Source organism: Salvelinus namaycush, chromosome 14 (genome assembly GCF_016432855.1).
Source record: "Salvelinus namaycush isolate Seneca chromosome 14, SaNama_1.0, whole genome shotgun sequence".
NCBI classification, from domain to species: Eukaryota; Metazoa; Chordata; class Actinopteri; order Salmoniformes; family Salmonidae; genus Salvelinus; species Salvelinus namaycush.
In genome coordinates, this window is record NC_052320.1 from 27,891,712 (window position 1) to 27,915,095 (window position 23,384).

Here is a 23,384-nt window from a genome sequence, read left to right on the forward strand (position 1 = left end):
TTGTCTTTTGATTATGAAAATGTTAGGTCGAAGAGGATTGACCCTCTTTTGGTAGGGTGCTAGCTAACGTTAACTTCCTAAACTCCCTACGTCTCTATAGCTCGCCAGCTGGCTAGTTTATTCCACACAGGCAGCTTTTCGTGGAGTTGGATGAAGTAGGCATCATTCAATGTCTATGGGCAGAACAGCTATCTAGTAATGTCAGCTTTAGCCAGCTAACCTAGCCCAATACTTTTTACAGTAATGTTAGTTAACAAAAAATGTATAGCAAGCTTGCCAGAACAGCAGATCCGATCTGCTTGCTTACAGCAGCACTAGGGTCAGACAGTCTTCCTCTGAATGACAAAACGGTCTTAATCTAGTACAATCTTCTCGGTGTAACAGTTGGGATAATTTGGAGTACAGCGCATTTTTCATCCCTGGATTGAGGTACGTTTTCCAAGCCATATCTCATGCCAGTTCGGTGATGTCTGCCTTGGCCGTGCAGCATTTACGGTGATATAGCATCTGCACAAGTCAGGGCATTAATACTTCTTGCGCTTCACAGAACAGAGATGTTGTCAAGGAAGTGAGTTTGTGTTTATACAGAACCTCCTGCCCCCATCTACCATCAATCAATCACGACATTGCAGAGCTATATTGGAACCCTCCACATTTTTCCAGAATTTGGGTGATGCAGTATGGTGCTCAATTTTGCCTCTGCATGCCTCAGGAGGCTCTGCAAGTGCTTCACACCATCCATACAGCACCTCCAACCACATTTTCAGATCAAGCATAAATTGGCTCTTAATCTACATGGGAAGCCTGTCAGACCCTAGTGCAGTTGTAAGCAAGCGGGTCAGATCTGCTGGTTAGCTAGCCAGTCAGTCTGCGAGTGCTCCTCTTGCTCCAGCAGAAATGTCGGATATGATCCTATTTGCTGATGTTTGGATTTCGTTTTGGACTTTGTGCCAACAATTCAAGTTTCTACAGTAAGCGTTTCGTATTGGTTAGCTAATCAGGTTGAATGTGCGGCTTTTAGTGGCTAACGTTACCTCCTAGCTAGCTTGTATGAGAAAATGTTTACGTCAGCTAAAGAACCACTGCACTACTAGCTAGCCATTCTTATCAAATTAAATGGGAAAGACGTTAGCTAGCTAGTCAGAGGAAATATGACATGTATATTACAAGCTTAGCTAGGCGAGCTAGCTACATTCCCTTAGGTCTTATGCAAAGAATTTGTGAATTTAGACCAGTTTCAGTAGCAAAAATAGACATTTCTGGTGCAAATCACAAGCCCAAGATAGTCATACAAGATGACTAGCGACGAATTATAGCTGGGACATTTAAAATTATTAGGTTAAATCGGCATATTGCAAATGTAGCCAACTACCTTTTATGTTAAAATTGTAAAAACCATAGCCAATGTTACCCAACAAGCCATATTCCTGTGGGTGTGTGCAGTTGTTAAAGGTCTCCGACATAAGTGTTGATTGGTGGAAAATGGGGATTGGCTGCGTTTACACAATTCTGATCTTTAAACCACTAATTGTTTGTTTGACCAATCACATCAGATATTTTCACAAAATATATTTTTCACAGATCAGATTGTTCAAAAGACCAATTAGTGTGGAAAAAATATCAGAATTGGGCTGCCTGTTTAAACGCAGCCTTAGTTACGTATTGGATTGAGAAGTCTGGGCGCACGCACGAGATTCACGACAGATAGAGACTCATACCACATCGAAATAGTTCATTTCCCTTCTCGGATTTTGACAGCAGGACTGGTACAATAGGATTTTTTAAAGCAGCTCAGTGAGGTGTTGCCGTTGAAGATATTCCACTTTTGGTGTAGGTAGGTAAGATAACAATGTCCGTTGTAGACCGTCTTGACTCCCTTGTTTATAACTAGCTACGTGATAATAACATTAGCTCGTTCTGTTATATGTACTGTTAACTGGCTTTTTAATCAACACTTCGCTAAATCAGACGAAAATAAATGGCCACCTTGAAACCTCAATACAAACGAATTACTGTAGTTATGTTTTGATAAAGTTGGAAGGTTACTTTCAGTCAGTCACAAATTTTTCAGTATTATTTTCCCTCAAAATTATATGGACGGGCTGTCATTTTATTTTATAAAAGTTATATTAAACGCTCCATGGAATTCTGAGAATTTAGCAACACGTGCTGGTTAGCGGTGGCTTATGTAAAGTTATTACGCTCAATAGTACAGCCAATGCAACAAAGTAACCTACTAACTAGTCATTTCTAGTGTTCTTATTTTCGATTTAGTAATCTTTGCTTGGAGTTCCCACTTATAAAATAGTCACTTAACGCTCCAGCCGTACTAGATAGTCCAAAATGTCACTATTATTACAATTAGAAAAGGTAAGGTGTGTATGAGGTAAATAGATGCACCTCGTTTCTCCCACGTGCTATTTTGTGACGGGTTAGGGTTCAGGACCAACAGTGGTCTTACTGGCACGAATGCGCAAAGTAATGAAGAAATCAAATGTTTTATGAAGAAATAGGGTATCTACAAACAGGGTTGGTTAGGTTACATTATACATGTAATCTGTTCCAGTCACTAGTTACCTGTTCCAAAATGATCAGTAATGTAATTTTGAGATTACTCAAACTCGGCCAAATAATCGGATTGCTTTCAGTTACTTTTGCATTACTTTCCAGGTATTTTTCTGGGTAAAAAATGGGTTTAGTTGGTGAATGTGGCAGCCCATTCGGGCTGGATTTTAGAGGCCCCCATTTTGGCGTGTAGAGACATTTCTTAGTATTTAAGACCATTTCCTGCAATTCTACAAATTTTGCCATGGAGCTGAGAGAGAATTTAAGTTTAAAACCCATTTTCTGCAATTCTATTCATTTTGGCTTGGCTAATGCTGTTTTATTTTTTGCAAAAAAATAATAACAAAATCATTGTTTTGGGAATTTCCAATTCTCCCTGACTGTCCAGCTTTTTATTTTGGTGATTGTTAGTTCTCAAAGATTATATTATGAAAAATATATATAGGTCCATTATTTTATTTTTTACATACTTTATATCAGGTTGTAGTCATTACAAGTTTGCACTTTCCATCTTGAAAATTACACTTTGGATTTAGGTGTTCATTGGCAGAAAAATCCCTGCTTTACCCATAAAAGGCATTAGAAGAAAACAAAAAGGATCCATTGAATGCATTTGGTGTGTCATCATAGTGGTCTCTGACTTGTTGTCAGGTTCACTCAGGTGGAACAAACTTGAACTTGCACCTTTTTTCAGTACTGAATTTAATGTAATTGAGAATTTTTTTTCTCGCAAACATCTTTTCTGAATTTTAATGTTCTCCAAGACGTAATCTAGTTTCTGAAGTATCTTTTATCTGAATACAGTAGTTTTGCAGGTGATGTAGCTGTTTAGTTCGTTTGTAATTAGGTTGTATGGAACTGATGACATGTAATCGGTTATTCTCCAACCCTGTCAACAAAAATGTTTTTGTAATTGTTTTTGTTCTTAGTTTGGGGTTTACTTGTGAAAATAAGTTGAAGTCACTGTTAATACTTATTTGACTACAGGTTACTAAGTAACATTAGGGTAACTGTTATGTGTTCATACTTATATATATATATCTCATACTGGCTATTCTTGCAAATAAGAATGTGTATTAACCTACCTGGTAAAATAAAGATAAATAAATGCAGTTTAAAATAAAGTCTGTAGGAAGTCAGAGCACCATGCCCTGTCACGACCGTTCCAATGCCTTGGGGAAAAGGGATGTTGTCTGTGGGGGCAGGCAGGTAATGACAAACATTGCCATCTGTTTCATCCCCAATTAAAGCGATGCACTTTGACCCCACCTGTCGAGGTCTAAATTTGCCCACTACAGCGCCCCTCCTCCCCAACCCACCTATGCTTATTGTGATGAATTATGTTCATTAAGATCTCCATTGTTCTCTTACCACAGGGTCTGAGCCATTGCACCAGCCTTGTTTTTTTTGTCTTCAAGACGTCCATTTTCTGAATACAAAGAATGACACCGATTTGAAAAACAATACAGAGGCCTGATCTGAAGGGGCGTGTCATTAGCAAGTAAAACCAAGACCCGGGGGCAAAGAAGAAACCCAAGGAAACGAATTATGACTTACAACAACAGAGAACTGGTGGTATACTATATTACCTATAAACTATCACAGAGAGACTACCCCTTCAACCACATTGGGCTCACAGAAGCTCCCAGTCGGACTGAGGGGGGTGAAGGGGGACAGGTGGAAGGGGGGGCGGCAGTCACGACACACCCCAACGGCACAGTGAACGGGACGAGTCCTGGGACTCCACCGCGACAGTCTACCCCCTCGTCCCCTCAGCGGACAATGGGCCTGGACGCAGTGAAAGAGGCATTGCGGGACTCTGCCAACGAGTTTGAGCTGCGTTATGCCAGAGCATTCAGTGACCTGTCCTCCCAGCTGCACATCACGCCGGCCACAGCCTACCAGAGCTTCGAGAACGTGATGGATGAGGTTTTCCGTGACGGTGTGAACTGGGGACGTGTGGTGGGCCTGTTTGCCTTCGGAGGGGCCCTCTGTGTAGAGTGTGTGGACAAGGAGATGAGCCCACTAGTGGGACGGATTGCAGACTGGATGACTGTATACCTGGACAACCACATTCAGCCCTGGATCCAGAGCCAAGGAGGATGGGTGAGTCATGACTGAAAGATGTGTTTTGGGGAAAGGGCAGGGGTTCATTTTAGCTCTTTTTTTTTTGAAGCATCAGTTTCAGAGGTCGTTGATAACAGGATCAGATTGTGCACATTAGCACCCATTGTCTCTGTGTTGCATCATGTCAGTTTGTGTGAGCTGTGTGTATCTGGCGCCTGACCTCTGATATGAGAGGCTGATTTGTCAGCCAAGGAGAACCCAAGGAGAAAGAACCAGAGAGAAGATTGGGGGGGGGAGATGTTTGCCTCTGGTCAGCTGGGCATTGATCAGCTTCATTGAGTTTTCAGCTGAATCGAAGTGAGCTCTTATGGCTGAGATCGAAGTCTTCATGGGTGGGATGAAGTATAGGCTTAGGCTAGGCTTTACAGATCTCCCTTTGTTTTCCCCTGGTTGTGTTTCACTTTCTCCTCTGTTCTGAGCCAGCTGCCTGCAGATGAAAGCAGTATTTTCTCTTGGGTCAGCTGAGAGAGGGGTTGTCCTGTTCCTGGTGGGTGGGTGTGTGTGTTATGGGATGGAAGGAGGACACTTAAGGTCAGCTCTTTCTCTTTGTGTGGGCTGACATATGATTGTGTGTGGAATGGGAAGGGGATTTTGAAACAGTCTCAAACGAATGGGTCTTATGAAAACTGGCATTTGATTAGGTACATTGTGTGGGTAGGGGCCATCAGATTGGATGGTGTCTTCTGTTGCTTGCAGAGCTGAAATTGATTTTAAATCATTTTAAAACAGGCAGATGACTGACACACAGCTCTGCATCTGTCATATTCCGCCATCACACCCAGAAGCACGAGAATAAATGCCTCAAACCACTAGAAGCTTTTAAAGTGAATAGTAACTCATCACTTTCAAGGTCTCTATTTAAACAAAGTCCAGGCTGTGTTAATGTTTGTGCAATTAATGCTGATAAAACACCCAAGCACATGTCCCTTCCTACGCCTGAGCTCTTTCCCCCAAGCACCTTAATGAATCTGAACATTGTTCTTGCTGTCATCAGGTGTTGAATGTTGCCCTGAGCTGAAGACATGAATGGCCAGAATATTGAATGGAATAGTGTGTTCAGTCAAGCAGATTCAGTCAAGTAGTTTGGTTTCACTTCTCCTTGTGGTGTTGGAATAGCACCTCGGTCAGATGTAATTTCCTCAGTGTGTAGTTTGGTAGACACACACACGCATCTGAACTTCAGTTTGTTTGTATCTCGCTTATACAGGGACTGTCACAATTCATCATTCCATACTGGTCACAAAATGCACACACCTCTAAAGTAGCTAAGAGAGATTTGAATTTGTCTGTGGTTTCTATGATATGAAGAGAACAATCACCCACACACACTCGCCTCTGTGAGTAGCACCTGGGACATCCCTGCACTACTGGGGGGTGGGGAAAGGGAAAAAAAATACCCTATTTCCCGATAACAAATGCCCACTCATTTACTTATTTCTATCTCACTTTCTTATGTGGTTTTTCTCTTGTCACACTAACCTGTTGAACCACCTACACATTCTCTTTGTTCCTGTCCTCAGGAACAAAGAGACACACACACACACACAGCTGTTGGCAGCTGTAGAATGTATAGAGAAGCTATTACCCGATTGTGTCATAAGAGAGAGCGGCTAGTCCAGGGGTACTCCAATACTATTTGAGAAGGTCGGTTACCACAAATGTCCCTGCTGACTCCCATTTTTTTTAAATTATTTGTGTAAGATAAGGGAACTAAGAGGAAAGAAAGAGGTTTTGAAAGTGAATGGAAGGAGTCAGTAGATTGAGAAATAAGGACCGGGAGTGAGGTGGAATCCTCATTGAGTGAGAGGGAAACGTGTTAAGCCTTAGACACACCAAGGATACTGACTGCAGAGAGGTACTTAGCACCTCTGCCTGGAGTGTCGGCAGACAACTTTTTGTTCTTCAGATCGTATGCCAATCAGCCTCGTTAAAATACTCCAGACCACAAGTTGGCAGTACCTTAAGAGATTTTTTGCTGGTGCCTGCTGTAGATGGCGAACTAGCAAGCTGCGCTAATGTTGCTAGCTAGCTAGAATTTCTAGTAAGCCCATATTGATACTAGCAGATGGCCACCACTAGATTACTAGTGTAGCTAGCAACATAATTAAATCACAATGGATTTGTTTTTGAATGAAGCAGCTGCCTGTTTCGCTGCCGAGAGTCAATGGAACAGCTAGCGATGTTCTAACTGGCAAATGGAGGCGCAAACCGTTTAGCGAACGTTAGCTAGTAGGGTTGGGCGGTATTCAGATACTGTTTTAGTTCGAACAATTCTGATGAAAAGCAGGTGGATTACACTGGACAAAATGCCCTCTTTCTTACTTGTCACTCCTGTCGGCTCAGTCAAGGTTTTGTGCGCTCTGATTAGCTCAGTCAAGTTGTCAGCCACTGACGAGAAGGGCGATTCAACAAGTAGAAACGGCAAGATCGGCGGAACGCAGCAGGTATATCTTTTGTTCTAGCAAGAGAACATCAAAAGCTGGGATCAAAGCTGGGACCGAGAGATTGGAAACACAGCTTCTATCTCAAGGCCATCAGACTGTTAAATAGCCATCACTAGCACATTAGAGGCTGCTGCCCTATATACATAGACTTGAAATCACTGGTCACTTTAATAACGAAACAATAGTCACTTTAATAATGTTACATATTTTGCATTAATCATCTCATATATATATATATACTGTATTCTATTCTACTGTATCTTAGTCTATGCTGCTCTGACATTGCTCGTCCATATATTTATATATTCTTCATTCCTTTCCTTTACTTGATTGTGTGTATTGTTAGATATTACTGCACTGTTGGAGCTAGAAACACAAGCATTTCGCTACACCCGCAATAACATCTGCTATGTAACACGTGTATGTAATGTAGCCTACTGCTATATGGCCTGTACAGGAGGGATGGAGAGGTGGTGGGGTAGGCGGGTTGTAGGGTGAGAGAATGCCAGAGGGGGTTTGGGTTATTACCAATTATGGGTGAATAGTATCTGGATGTGCTCGGTAAATGCTGTTCTGACCGCACTAGCGTAGCACACCCCCCTGCAGGGGTACACCTGTAAGACAGGCCCCCATATAGCAAATTAACACCTTTTTTTTTATTACAGGAAATATATTATGACAATGTGTAGATTAGCTCTAAAATGTGTAAAATGGCACAAGATTATCTATACAACTGCAAATTTCTCTCTGCCCCAGAAAAATTTGCAGTTGTATAGATCATCTTGTGCCATTTTACACATTTTGCCACGAGTCAGATACAGTTTAGAGCTAATCTACACATTGTCATAATATATTTCCTGTAATAAGAAAGTGTTAATTTGCTATATGGGGGCCTGTCTTTCAGGTGTACCCCTGCAGGGGTGTGTGCTACGCTAGTGCGGTCAGAACAACAGCATATAACAAAAAATATATTGTTTGGGGGGGTGGGCTATGCTCGGACCTTGCTCTGGCAGACTAATAATGTAGTAATGGATAACTCATTTGGAATGTCAGTGGGAGAGAGCAGCTCTGAGAATGATAGTTGGGACTGGGAAGAGGGGGAGGACGCAAATAGAGAAACTATTCAATTTCCTGCGTTTATCCTTTGTCTCTGAGGTCTTCATGACTCTCCTGTGAAAGTGCTTTACCTCAACCATAGCCTTTACCTAACACATGACATCATATAAGTCATATTTTACTGTTACATCAGACTGTATTCATATCCTATATATACTCTGTTGTCTGGAACAGCTGAGCTCTTGCCATTGTCTTTCTGTGGGCATTTTATACGCAGCACATATTTGCTTCAGTGGCATTTGAAATAATACACATGTGCTCATTACCATGCACATAGGATCACCATCATGTTCTTCCGTTTGTTTATAAATCCGACCATCCATCCATTTCTCCTAATTTCTTTGGCTCCGTTTGACTTGATCACCAATCACAGCTGATTGTATCCTCCCCCACCTCACCCCTGATAGATGAAGCCTCTGATAACCCCCTCCCACCTTTGCATCCCTGGTCACCATTTGTGTTTTCGTGTGTACGTTTCATAATATGACTTGTGTTTAGTATGTTGTCTCTGAATTAAAATAACATTTGAGGGAATGTGTTAGCTTTTTGTGCTGTACTTTGCATCATGAGAAGGAATAGAACCATGTAGACCATTCACCTGCCCACCTTTAACAAAGGACCTCTGGCTGCACACACACGTACCCCCCCCCCCCCCCCCCACACACACACACACACACAGTAATGCGGTTTGCTATCTGCTGTGCCCAGCTGTCCCTACAGGTAAAGTGCTGCAATGTAAACGCGTAGTGACAGTCATTGTCATCAATAGATTGTATATGATCTGGACACTGTCTGTCTCTCTAACCTCCACAGTGCACAGAATACTCACAGCCTTGTTTGCAGTTGTTCAATGGTAACAGTATTGTGTGCTCAAAAACAACCCCCATTATGTGTGCGCACACTTATTTTTCCCAAGCCTGTGTTTTATGTTGAGTATAAATTGTTTCCTTGTGTGTTCAGTCTTCCATCCATGTATTTTTTTGTGTTGATGTTCAGTGTGAGTGATGGCGTGTCAGTGACTGAGTGAAAATGGCAGTAAACAGATGGTGTGATTCTGTCTCCCTCAGCCTTGTCACAAAACCATCAGTCTAAGGCAGTAGGTTTGATGCTGAGGGGAGAAGGAGAGACTGGGCCAATCCATTGCACCGGGATTGTAGGGGGAGCGGATGGGGGGGCTCCGCTCAACTCACCTTCAAGTAAGGTTGGGCACTCCACTCCTCCGGGGTTGGACGGGGATCCAGCCACCATCACCTGTACGCTACAGACTGGATGAGATTGCAGGATGCATCCAGGGGACAAGACACTAGTCAGTTTCTAGGGATCCAGTGCATTCGGAAAGTATTCAGACCCCTTGACTTCATTCACATTTTGTTACGTTACAGCCTTATTCTAAAATGTATTAAATTGTTTTTTTCCCTCATCAATCTCCACACAATACCCAATAATGACAAAGCGAAGGCAGGTTTTTATAAGTGTGTGTAATAACTGATCACATTTACATAAGTATTCAGACCTTTTACTCAGTACTTTATTGAAGCACCTTTGGCAGCGATTACAGCTTTGAGTCTTCTTGGGTATGACGCTACAAGCTTAGCACACCCATATGTGGGGAGTTTCTTCCATTCTCTTGAGAGGATCTACAGCTCTCAGGTTGGCTGTGGAGCGTCGCTGCACAGCTATTTTCAGCTCTCCAGAGATTTTCGATCGGTTTCAAGTCAGACCTTGAGTGGGCCAGCCAGAGCCCATTCTGAGACTTGTCCCGAAGCCACTCCTGTGTTGTCTTGGCTGCGTGCATAGAGTTGTTGTCCTGTTGGAAGGTGAATCTTCACCCCAGTCTGAGGTCCGGAACAGGTTTTCATCAAGGATATCTCTGTACTTTGCTCCTTTCATCTTTCCCTCGACCCTGACTAGTCTCCCTGTCGCTGAAAAACATCCCCATAACATGATGCTGCCACCACCATGCTTCACCGTAGGGATGGTGCCAGGTTTCCTCCAGATGTGGCACTTGGCATTCAGGCCAAATAATTAAATCTGGGTTTCATCAGACCAGAGAATCTTGTTTCTCATGGTCTGAGAGTCATTAGGTACCTTTTGGCAAATTTCAATGTCATGTGCCTTTTTTTACTGAGGAGTGGCTTCGGTCTGGCCACTCTACCGTAAAGACCTGATTGGAGTGCTGCAGAGATGGTTGTCCTGCTGGAATGTTCTCCCATCTCCACAGAGGAACTCTGGAGCTCTGTCAGAGTGACCATCGGGTTCTAGGTCACCTCCCTGACCACGGCCCTTCTCCCCCGATTGCTCAAGGCGGCCAGCTCTAGGAAAAGTCTTGGTGGTTCCAAACTTCTTCCATTTAAGAATGATGGAGGCCACTGTGTTCTTGGGGACCTTCAATGTTGCAGAAATGTTTTTGGTACCCTTCCCCAGATCTGGGTCTCGGCGCTCTAGGGACACTTCCTTCGAGCTCATGGCTTAGACCTCATTTTACTCTGACATGCACTGTCAACTGTGGGACCTTTATATAGACAGGTATGTGCCTTTGCAAATCATGTCCAATCAATTGAATTTACCACAGGTGGACTCCAATCAAGTTGTAGAAACGTCTCAAGGATGATCAATGGAAACAGGATGCACCTGAGCTCAATTTCAAGTCTCATAGCAAAGGGTCTGAATACTTATGTAAGTAAGGTATTTCTGTTTTATTTTGAACTAATTTGCAAATATTTTTAAAGCCTGTTTTTACTTTGTCATTATGGGGTATTGTGTGTAGATTGATGAGAACAAAATAATATTTTAGAACAAGGCTGTAACGTAATAATGTGGAAAATGTCAAGGGTCTGAATACTTTCCGTGTAGATGGTTGTGTTGACAACAGTGGATCTCTGGTCTGACTTCGTATGTGTTAGTTCGTCTGCGTAATGAGGTCTTGTCCAATGGTGCCATCCATTTAGCGGTAACTCCTCTCGCTTTACAGTGCCTTTTAGAAAGTATTCACACCCCTTGACTTTGTCCACATTTTGTTGTTCCAGCCTGAATTAAAAAAAAAAAAAAAAAAATGTTTTTAAATGTTGGTGCAAATATCTCCACTTAGAGCGAAAAGGAGAACACCATGTTTGTGAGAATCTCCCCTTTCCATAGTGGGGCATATTAGTTTGTAGCCCAAGCGGTTCGAATGCTACAGACAGTTGGCACATCGGCGGTACCAACTTCCGATGCGACCTGTGACACTTTTGGGGAACACAACATCGTGTTTGTGAGCGTCTCATATTTCCATAGTGGTCATATTAGTTTGTAGCCCCAAACGTTTGGACGCTACCTTTTTTTTCTTATGTTTGGACGCTACCATTTATCATGGTCTGACAAACACCGCTGTAGCTCGGCCACCTTCATGATGCAGAAGGCCGACATTGGCGGATGCGGTGGATTTGAGATGCAGCCCATGCCAAATAAAAACCCGATTTCTAGCTAAAACTGATGGATTTTGATGGCGATTTATTTTATTATGTTACTTAGATTGGTGCATAGTGGTGGCTGCATCATGTTATGGGTATGCTTGTTTGTAATCGCGACGGTCTGGAGAGTTTTTCAGGATAAATAAACTGAACAGAGCTAAGCATAGGCAAAATCCTAGAAAACCTGGTTCAGTATGCTTTCCATAAGACAATGGGAGATTAATTCACCTGTCAGCAGGATAATAACCTAAAACACAAGGCCAAATCTACACTGGGGTTGCTTAACAAGACAACATTGAATCTTCTTGGGTGGCTGAGTTAGTTTTTACTTAAATCTTTTTGAAAATCTATGGCAAGACCTGAAAATGGTTGTCTAGCAATGATCAACAACCAATTTGAAATAGCTTGAACTCAATCCAGGTGTGGAAAGCTCTTAGAGACTTACCCAGAAAGACTCACAGCTGTTATTGCTGCCAAAGGTGCTTCTACAAAGTATTGACTCCGGGTGTGAATACTTATGTAAATAAGATTTCTGTATTTCATTTTCAATACATTTGCCGAACTTTCTAAAAACATGGTTTAACTTTCATTATGGGTATTGTAGAAATCAATTTGGAATTCAGGCTGTACCACAACAAAATGTGGAATAAGTCAAGGGGTAGAAATACTTTCTGGTGGCAATGTATAGCCTCTATCAGCCAGCGATGTGGAAGACTGACCTGCAGCACTACTGGCTCACTTGGTGTACTTCAACGCAGCTCGCCATCCAACTTAGCATCACCACACTGAGCAATGAGCCATCACTGTGCTCTAAATATGGCTGCATGCATCTGATTCTGTACGGCGCTCCAGACATCCAGCTGTGCTGATCTGGCTCCGTGTGCAGCAGGGTGGTGGTGGCTAGGTCTTCTGCAATTGGCAGGCATAGTCTGGGGCATCATGTAACCTACTGTACAACCGTCATGCTAATAGGGCTACAGGCAGCAGATGCATTACTGTTGCTACTGCTGGGCCCTGGAGACATACAACCAGGACTGTTTGAGCAGCATTAGTTAGCTACCTGAGATGGGGCCAGAATGACTCAGCGACACCATGAATGTCTGCTGTGTGTTAGTTGTATAGAACTAGAGCAGCAGCAGTCTGTTTTTTGGTGCACTCTTGGTGGAAACATTGGGCCTGCTTGGCTGCTGCTCTCTGCTCCAGTTCTGAGCAGGCTTAGTGTGGAAAATCAGGTCATGAGCAATTCTTTTCCCCCCCTCCCTCATTCTCACTCTCCTTCCCTCATTTTCTCCATTTCTCTGCCTCTCTGAATATCTGCCTCTCTCTGTCCCTCTGAATATCTGCCTCTGAATATCTGTCCCTCTGAATATCTGCTTCTTGCTGTTTCTCTTATTTGCTGCTTTATTCGACTGTATAGGCTACATCTGACCCCTCTCTTTAGCATGTTCTTCTCTCGCTCTCTCTTCTCATAACTGATATCAGATTATGGGATTAGTGTGGTAGCTGTGATGTATAAAACTGACAGATGGTGATAATGGTGCCCAGCAAATATGACAGAATCTGATGGCACTGTAATGACGATAAAGCTGACTATTAACATCATGATCATTGCCAACCAGTCGAATAACAAGGTAATAACAACAAAGCCATATTGTAGATTCTTTTTTTTTTCCGCTCCTGCCCTTATTGCTCCCCTCACTATTTCATTAATCTCTTCCTCTGGCATACACTATCATGGTCTCTTCTTTTCTCCCCCTCTTTTTCTCTCTGACAGATGGTAGGTCTTTGCCGCTTTTTGTAAAGGGTGTTAGTGGGGGCGAGTTTTTGGGGGGTTCAAGTTTGTGGTGCTGCTGGTGACACATTTATCTGTGGCGGCTGTGGTCCCTTTTTTCCTAGACTGTGCAGTGGTGACAGAATGGGGTCTGCGCTGCTGGTGAGACCCAGTGAGAAGGGGAACAGATTGGTGTCTGAGCCTGAATGTCCTGACTCATTAATCTCCTCTTTAATTCATGGATTCACCTCCGGATGAATCAGCAGGGACACAGATACAAAAACCCATTAGAAGAAGAGAAAGGGGTCAGACCCTCAATGCCAGCTCCGTCATGTGTAGAACCTACAGTAACTGTGACAGCCACCTGGGATGTCACCATAGGACCTCATCTGGGTTCAAGTTCCTTGATCCCTATTTACCTCCTTACCAGACCACATCCTAGCTAAAGTATTGTTGTCTCTAACTTCACCCTTGCGTGGGTGTTTTAATTAAAGGGGCATGAATGGCAGAGTTGCTTAGTGTGGACTCTTGTGTTTAATCAGACACCAGTCTTTATAGCTAGATGGTGTTCTCCTTGAGCAGGCAAAGTTAAAGGCAGAACAGAACCTACCCCCGGGGACTTGCCTGGTTTATTAACCCATCCCCCTCCCCCACACTGCAGTGCCCCAAGCCCGACTCTCACACTCTCTGGAGGATGACTGTCTGCCAGTCCTCATAGCTAATTATGATCTGCCGACAGGCATGGTGAGTTGTTTTCTGAGGGTGGGCGCAGTGCCTCAACTCTAGTCTAGTTTAGCCCTGTATGCTTCAATGCAGCATCACATGATGGCAGATAAAGGGTCAAACTGTGGTCAATATGAGCATATTCAGTTCACCATATTTGGCCAGCAGCAAGATGACCTCAAATGTCCTAAAACGCCACGGTTACTCAAAAGAAAAAGAAAAACTCTGACGTGATGTGGAACTGTACTTTTGCACCAGAAGCACAACATGTCCTGTGTGTTGCAATATGCAGGAAGAGTTGAGCAGGAATTGCTTTGGACGAGACTATAGCCAGTCTAGTGACGGCTTGTTCCTTACACTGTCATCCTCTTATGTTAAAATCCCCCCTCAGCTCTTGATTGTAACCAGCACCCTGTCTAGGGTCACACAACTGGGTCACAGAGAGACTTAGTTCGTTATGACTCAGCAAAGGTCAGAGGAAATTCAAAACATGTCCTTCTTATGAGGTGATGTACTCATTACTCAAGTACTGGATTCAATTCAGATCTCCAGCCCAATCACTGAAGAATGCAGCATTTGACAGGACATCCGGCCAGTGTGACCAATAGGTTTTGCAACCCTCCATTGTCTTTCGTTGGGCTGGTTTAAAGCTGATTCTGTCTTTTTTTCTATTCAGAGGCCTCTCGGTGCCCAGGGCCATGCCAGTATTCTGGAGTTCACAGAAGTAGTTGAACATTCTGGATTACTTTCTGCATTTAAATGGAACGCTCCCCTTTGGCATTGTTTTAATTCTTTAGCAACCATGTCCTGCTGCCGTTTTCCCTTTTGCTTGCCAGACTGACGCTTCTATTGAAAGAGACCTGACCAGATCAGCTGCTGCTGAGTTGTTTGAGAGGCTCTTGCCAATTCAGCCTCTCTCTGGGGAATTAAGGGCTCTATTATGGAGAGGAACACTTCGGTTTAGACTCCAAATATTGCTTAAAGTCTCTAAAGTAACAAATTTCATTAAAACATTTGAAGTATTCTGACTAATCTAGTGGACAGTGTTTCACCATGGAGACATGGTTACAGGTCATGATGGTGGTGCAACAGTGAAGTAACCGATTACAAACTCAGGGGCCGGTGTTGATTGCCTTAATGTTCTGTCCTCTCAGGAATCTAGCCTTGGGCAATCTATCAGATCCGAGCACACCGATCAGCTGCTCTCTGGTAACCATGGCAACATTCAAATGAAATCTTGTTTTTCCTCTGTCCCACAAACCCTTCTCACTCATTCCCTCTTCTGCCTTTTTCTTTCTTCAGCTAACGGTTGAAAAACACAGAGAGAACCTGAGGTTGGAAAACACCTTTTAGAATGGCTGCTGCTTAGCACATAGCATCTCTGGGGAACAGGTGCTGCTTAGCACCTAACATCTCTGGGGAACAGGTGGAAAAGTCTTTATGGAGAGAGTGAGCAAGTTTAGGCTTAGCTACCTTGCAGTAGTGACTGAGACCGAACCAGTCAAACGCGTACACATAAATATTACAATGTGTGATTTACTGCCTGTAATTTAACATGTAGGCCTTTTCAAAACCCAGTTCTCTAGGAAAGTGTGGTTATACAGTAGGCCTATATAGATTCAATCGTGTGTGTGTGTTATAGGCATGCCTGGGCAGGTACAATGCGCTTCAGAGATCGATAAGCACTGATGACTACAGGGTTGAGTATGTTGCTGCCATGATGATGGATCGCAGGAAGCAGTGTGGAGCTTAGAGATCTGAGTACTATTGCTCCATTGTGCAAGACAAACAAAGATGCATATGAACATAGATGGTATGGTAGAAAAGTAGGGAGAAAGTGACAAGTAGCTATTTGGGAGAGGTAAAGTGAAATCTAGTATATTTCATGAAAAAAAAATTACGTTTGATTCCACCTGTCACTAATTGTCTCTGTACTCTAACATGCCTTATCGTAATCCCAAACTGCAATCTTTATTCTCTACACCCACAACATTCCTCCCATACCTCTTCAAGGAGTTCTCACGGGGAGTGATACTCTCCATGGCTTCACCTCTTGTGAAGTGCTGCTGGTTCCTGTGCTAGTTAAATGTTGACATTCCTTTTAGAATCTACTCACACACACGACACGCCTACAGTAACTTGGTTTGCCCCTGGTTGTTTTTTTACAAGTGTTTCCACCGGAATCAATTAGTCAAGTGTGCAGTGATGAATGTGAACACTTTGGGTGTAATTGACAGTATTCATGGGAGTATGTTTGTATCTGTAGCTCTGCAGTCTTGTCTGTCTGGTAGTGCTAGCTGAAGGTCCTTAAGACTGGTCATTGTTAGCGTTTCGTTACCTCTCTGGCCCTGATAAAAATGATTCTCCGTCTCTATTGCTCTGTTATCTGCCCCCGCCATGTCACCGCCCCACTCTTTTTCTCAGAAACGACCTCTCCTAAGAAATCAATCTCTCGGTTCTTTAGAAGCCCTTTACCAGACTCTCACACATGCGTGCATTCATTATAGTAGACACTCTTATCTCGAGCAACTTACAGGAGCCGTTAGGTTTAAGTGCCATGCTCAAGGGCACATCAACAGATTTTTCACTTTGTCGATTCGGGTATTCGAACCAGCGACCTTTTGCTTACTGGCCCAACATTCTTAATCGCTAGGCTACCTGCCACCACACATGTATACACACAAACATAGCCGTCTTGGCTCTTTCCTGCTGTTTCTGTGCTTCCCTCTTCCCATATTCCATTGTTAAGTTTTCTGTATTGTTGAAGTCAGCAGGGAGGAGGAGTGATGATGTATCACCCTGTTAGAGCGGAAGGAAGCGGGGTGTCAGACGCACACCACACATCTTTAATCAAATCAGCATGTTTGGAATGTCTCCAATGATTCTGTCTTATTTGAGGCTGTGTCTGATTGGGCTCTTCTGAGTCTCCATATGCATGTTCAGTTATGTCAACTATTTGATTTATAGTAATCCGTTTTGTTTCAGAATTATTTTTTATTTAGTTTACTGCCAAGTCAAGACCATCCACTATTCACTGCACTAAAGCACCCACCCCAGCAAGCCATAACATCCGTGCCAGACACAAGCGGATGAATCATCCAATGTGAGCTTGTACCCTCTTGTGGCTGTAGCCAGAACTGCAGAATGTTATGTCAATGTTCTGGGTTGTTCTCGAATGAATTACTGGAAGGGGTGGGCTAAGGATGACACGATGGTGGTGAAATTGTCAACAAGGAAAGTTATTCACTTGGGGGTTACTGCAGTTCAAATTAACGGCATGGGGAGGTTTTGTGATAGTGGAGGTGCTGGTGACATTTATATTTTTGTCTGTAGTATCGAAGCGATGATTGATGAAAATGTCCAAACACTTTTTTCCCCCGCTCTCACTAGCCCATTGCTTCTTGCTAGTACCTTACTATTGTAGCTTGGAGGTGTAGGGACACTTGTAGTTGTGAGGGGTGGGGATTGATTTTGTATGTGGTTGTAACTTGTCTCAAAAGACACATTAAGCTTTGCCAACTAATTCTGATTACTTTCTAATCCGATTTGGCTCCGATTTAAGATTACTGCATTATATGATAAAGGGTGTAATTTCACCTAATTCTGTTGAGTTTAGGGAGGATCTCATGTCTAATGCTGTTGAAGTGTTGTGGTTGCAAGTTCACCTTCCTCATATAAAGCCTCTTATTTTGCTATAGACCACCAAGTGCTAACAATCAATATCTGGATAATGTGTGCAATGCTTGATAGTGTATATGATGTTAACATGACCTGAATATAGACTGGGTTTCATCAAGCTGTCCACTCAAGAGGAAGCTTCTCACTGATTTACCATTGCCTGTAATCTGGTTCAGGTTATTAATCAACCTACCAGGGTGTTTACAAAGACTACAGGAACTATATAATCTACATGTATTGATCACATTTTTACTAATGCTGCAGAACTTTTTTCCAGTGCTGTATCCAGACCCAGTGGATGAAGTGACCATAATATAGTGGCTATATTTAGAAAAGCCAAAGTTCCAAAGGCTGTGTCTCAAAATAGTGTATAAGAGATCATACAAGAGGTTTTGTAGTGACTCCAATGTTGAAGATGTAAAAATTATTTGGTCTGATGTGTGTAATGAGGAGCTTTCAGACGCTGCACTTGATGCATTAACAATGTTTCTTCCAGTTATTGACATGCACCTATTAAAGCGACTCCGGTACTTTTGTAGTAGTTCTGGAAATGGCACTCACGAGCCAGAAGTGGTCCCTGAATATTGCATACTACGTCACATATGGGCACCACGTCATTGCGCATCTTGCTAGCTGTCACTCAAATGGCGAGGGCCTGAAGCTCATTGACTAGAACTCGAATTCCTAGGGAGCTGGCCCAGAGTTTTTATTACACATTGGCACATCCAGCCTAGAGTGGGAGGTTAAAAAAAATACTTAGTATTCGCCAAAGTTCCAGAGCATGTCTTTAAAACCTCTTAAGGATCCGCCCCTTTTTTCAATTTTCGCCTAAAATGACATACCCAAATCTAACTGCCTGAAGCAAGGATATGCATATTCTTGGTACCATTTGAAAGGAAACACTTTGAAGTTTGTGGAAATGTGAAAGGAATGTAGGAGAATATAACACAATAGATCTGGTAAAAGATACAAAAATCCAAAAGGGTTGTTTTTTATGTACCATCTTTGAAATGCAAGAGCAAGGCCATAATGTATCATTCCAGCCCATGTGCAATTTCGATTTGCCACAAGATGGCAGCAGTGCAGAGTTTTAGACTGATCCAATGAACCATTGTATTTCTGTTCAAAATGTTGTATCAAGACTGCCCAAATGTGCTGAATTTGTTTTATTATTAACTTTTCATGTTCAAAATTGTGCACTGTAATAGCTACTGTAAATTGGACAGTGCTGTTAGATTAACAAGAATTTAAGCTTTCTGCCAATATCAGATATGTCTATATCCTGGGAAATGTTCTTGTTACTTACAACCTCATGCTAATCGCATTAGCCTACGTTTGCTCAACCATCCTGTGGACGGGACACCAATCCCAAAGAAGTTAAGAAACTGACTGTTAGACCTGTTAAGGCTCCGTGGGTTGATTGACGTGAGCCATCATATTCATGCATAAAAGATCTTGGTCCATCAATAATGAGAAGCCATCTCTTATTGACGACTCAAATGGAAAGCTACTGAAGATGGTAGCAGACTATATTGCCACTCCCCTTATCTTTAATCTGAGCCTGGAGAAAAATGATGGTCCTCAGACAATCAGATTGCTGCTGGCTCCTAGCAAACAAACAAAAATTGATAATTTGACCAGATCCAATGCTTCAGTGCAGCCTTTGATCTTATTGAAAATAATCTGTTATTGGAAAAACGGATGCGTTATGGCTTTCCATCCTCTGCATTATAATGGGTTGAGCGCTATCTGTCCAATAGAACAGTGTTTTCTTTAATGGAAGCTTCTCTAATGTAAAACATATAAAGTGTGGTAATCCGCAAAGCAGCTGTCTTGGCCCTTTACTGTTCTATTTTTACTAATGATTTACCACAAACTTTAAACGAAATTTGACGAAGTGACTTGTTGGAAAGGTGGCATCCTATGACAGTGCCACGTTGAAAGTCTCTTCTGTAAGGTCATTCTACTGCCAATGTTTCTCTATGGAGATTGCATGGCTGTATGCTCAATTGTATACACCTGTCAGCAACGTGTGTGACTGAAATGGCAGAATCCACTAATTTGAAGGGTTGTCCACATACTTTCTTTTATATATGTGTGTACTTACCCCACCAGACTTCACAGTCCCCAAATCCAGAATGAATTCCAGGCCATGCACAGTATTGTATTGAGCCATGATCACATGGAACCCATCTCAAATTACTCAAGCAAAACAAATGGCACAACACTGCTACCCTGTTTTATCTGACCTAGTTAAGGTATATGTAGTAATGTAAGTCATATTTTTAAATGCTAAGTATTTTTGTCGTATGTATTTTTTGTTTTACGTTGGACTAGCTAAAGCCATTGGCTGTTGGAGATCTAAATCTAAAACTCTTAAGCACTAACGACTTCTCTCTCTTGTCTCCAGGACCGGTTTGCAGAGATCTTTGGGAAGGACGCTGCAGCTGAGAGCAGGAAGTCTCAGGAGAGCTTTAAGAAGTGGTTGCTGGCGGGGATGACACTGGTTACAGGAGTCATCGTAGGGTCACTCATTGCTCAGAAACGCCTGTGAGAACGACAAGCACAGACGCCGTCTTGTAGGGGGTGGAAATGAAGGAACTTTTTTTACTTTCGTATTTCTCCTTTATTTGCCAAGAAAGGACATGTTTACGGTTTAACCTTACATCCCACAATGCACTGAGGTCTCTCTGACAAACTGTTGAGATTAAAGAGAGAATGATGGTCACTATAATGTTACCCTCATCAAACACCTTCCTGCAACACCCTAAAACACAAGAAAATGGAGGTGATTTAACTGTCTTGGACCAAATGTTCCTCAGTTTCCTTTTTACTCTTGCCTGTATCTTCTCCAATTGCTGTATTCATTTGATTTTACAAATTTACTTTCATTTTGCATGATGTGCTCCATCTATAGCAAGTCTGTGCTGATGGGGCTAGTAAATCCCATCTGAGGTTTGTCTTGTTGATGGTCTCTAACCCCCACCAGTATGATGGTCGCCATCTGGACTGACAGAAGGAAAAACTTGCCACCTGTAAAAGGGGGGGGAAATAGCACTGAAAATCAACATCTGTCCACCTCAGTGTAGTTTTGACATGGCTGCTTTGTAGATGCAGTGCACTCCAAACAACCTAGCCAGAAGACAGCCAATATCACACTCACTAGCTCAATATGTTGTTAATTGTAAATGTTGTTTTTTTTCATCTAAGTTGTATGTGAGTGGTTAAGTGTAAAAGTGATTGAGACAGTTTTCGATCTTGACTAGTGCACCACGTCAGGCGCATTGGCCTGAAATGAGTGAGGTGATACAATTTTCCACGTGTGTTCATTGGTTTGTGTGTTATTTTTTTAAACCATTAAAACCCAAGTGATAATTTCCTGTCCTGATGGTGGTAAATGCGTACCTGACACACACACCGCCCTGGCTAGACAGAACACAAGGTGCACAACAAACCAAGAGCCAGTGATGAAGAGGAGTATTTATTCTAGCAGCTGTTGGTACAAAGGCTGTTTTCTTTTTATAATGGAGGAAAAGATTGTTCAGTATTTACAACTTGCAACACAACCTAATGATTTGTTTCACTAATAAGATAGATGAATGAAGCAGAAACGCTATTTAGTGGGTTAACAGATCCTTTAGACTAACGTGCGTATAGCTCTTGAGACATGAGAAACTGTTGGCAGGCAAGCTTCAGGGCGGGACCCATTCAACCTGCCACCTCTGTCTCCGTGCGTTCGTTTCCACACAATGTGGCACATTCATTTCTGTTCTCCCTGTCACGGCAGCTGAGGGCGTGCGTCACTCAACACAGGCGCACCTGCTGTTCAGAGCACATCTCCTGTCAAACCTAGTCGACAGAGACGGAGGAAAACCATTCCTTAGTTTCCAAAATCTTTAATTTAAATACTGTCAGTCAGGAGGGTGTTTGTCATCTGGCGATTTTATGGTGTCACGCTCCTGAGCTGACAGTTAGGTGAGGAGAGAGGCGAGATGGGTGCAATCCATCTACTCACATTCTAACCTATCTCTGCTTCAGGGAATGGAGCCCTAGGGGGTCTTGTGTAGCAGGTACAGTTAAAAACACAGTCCAGACTTACATCAGCCAGAGGCTCCTGTTTGCAGCTGTTTCCTGTTTCAAAGCTGGATTGATGCTCTCACACTTGCAGTGGTTTTTTCCCACATTTTATTTGAAAAGTGTAGCAGAGCTATGTTTGGACTGAAGGCATAACTTTTTTTCCTATATTTTTATGTCAAAGCTCTGAGTTTGTTTATTCAGCCCACGTTTTCTATGCATTTCCTGCAAAATGTTGGTGACATAACAGATTTAAAAGTACATGTCACATGTCTGCTTTTCTCTATTGGCAATGAATAACTTTGGTTTCATTAGGAAACAGACAAAGCCTGACGTACAGTGCTCTCCAGGGTATTTACGTGAGTCTGCTGATGTGGAGCATGTGTTCAGGTATGCCATCACCCTGCTTAGGGTCTTGATGCTCTTCTCTACCTGATTATTTTTCAGTCTGTCTTAACACATATTGGATTCTCCAGGGGTCAAGGTTTTCACTTTACCTATGACTAAATGCTACTTTTAGATAAATATTCGCCAACTGATCATGAACACACCATTTCATCACAGATCTGATTTGATGATACATTCCAATACAGTATATATTTTTCTAGTGTGTGCCCCACAGAAAGCTGCTTGCAGGCTTTTCTGCAATGTTACCTTTTTGTTATTTAAAGTTCCCTCCACCTGAGATTGTGTAGAATGGACTCTATGGCAAATGTTTGCAGGAGGTACAAGAAGTAATCTAAACCGCATTGACACCACACTATGTATACTAGTTATTTAAAACAATGATTTTAGAATAGTATCATAGCTTAGTAACATATTTAAGAAATAAAGTGGCTTTGAAATGTTATTTAAGATATTTAGGGGAAAGTATAATATCCCTTCAAATGGCCTGAAATTCCATCTTTGTATATGGCTGCATTTACACAAGCAGCCTAATTTATAGTTTTTCCAAACATGTTTTTCAGTTCTGCATTGGGGCTGTTTGTTTAAATGTATCCATTGTATTTGTGTTTAAACTGCTGAAATAGTTATTTCCCCATTTGATAGCAAAAAGCAGGGGTGTCAAGCTCATTCCATGGAGGGTCAAGTATCTGCAGGATTTCTTTCAATTATGCTCCAGGTGTGGAGAGTTCATTAGTGACCTTAATTCCTCAATCAAGGACAAGGGAAGTGCAAAAACCGACACTCAGCCCTCTGTGGAATGAGTTTGATACCCATGGTTTAAAGGAGTGAACATGTTGAATGGTCTGTCATACAAGTCCAATGTAATGTGTAGATTACATGAAACTAATAAAGACCCATCTGGAACATGGAGAACACTGAATTTATTTCTACAGAACTAACATTATTTGCAATTTTAACAGATTTTAGGGAAGGAGAACAAAGGCACAAGGATTTGATGTGTACACACTGATACTTTGAACAGTTGACCAT

The 23,384-nt window shown here is 42.4% G+C and overlaps 1 protein-coding gene across 2 annotated transcripts; it reads left to right on the forward strand.

The window, feature by feature from the left end:
- Positions 1 to 839: 839 nt before the first annotated feature.
- LOC120059356 (bcl-2-like protein 1) lies at positions 840 to 23,262 on the forward strand. Of its 2 annotated transcripts, none has more exons than XM_039008355.1 (3): positions 840 to 971; positions 3,942 to 4,671; positions 20,284 to 23,262. In XM_039008355.1, exons 2-3 carry the CDS (start codon positions 4,114 to 4,116, stop codon positions 20,425 to 20,427), a joined length of 702 nt encoding a protein of 233 aa, XP_038864283.1. In that variant the 5' UTR covers positions 840 to 971; positions 3,942 to 4,113; the 3' UTR covers positions 20,428 to 23,262. The 2 variants fall into 2 exon arrangements, with proteins under 2 accessions (XP_038864283.1, XP_038864282.1); XM_039008354.1 differs by lacking the exon at positions 840 to 971 and adding an exon at positions 1,483 to 1,834.
- The last annotated feature ends 122 nt before the right edge of the window (positions 23,263 to 23,384 follow it).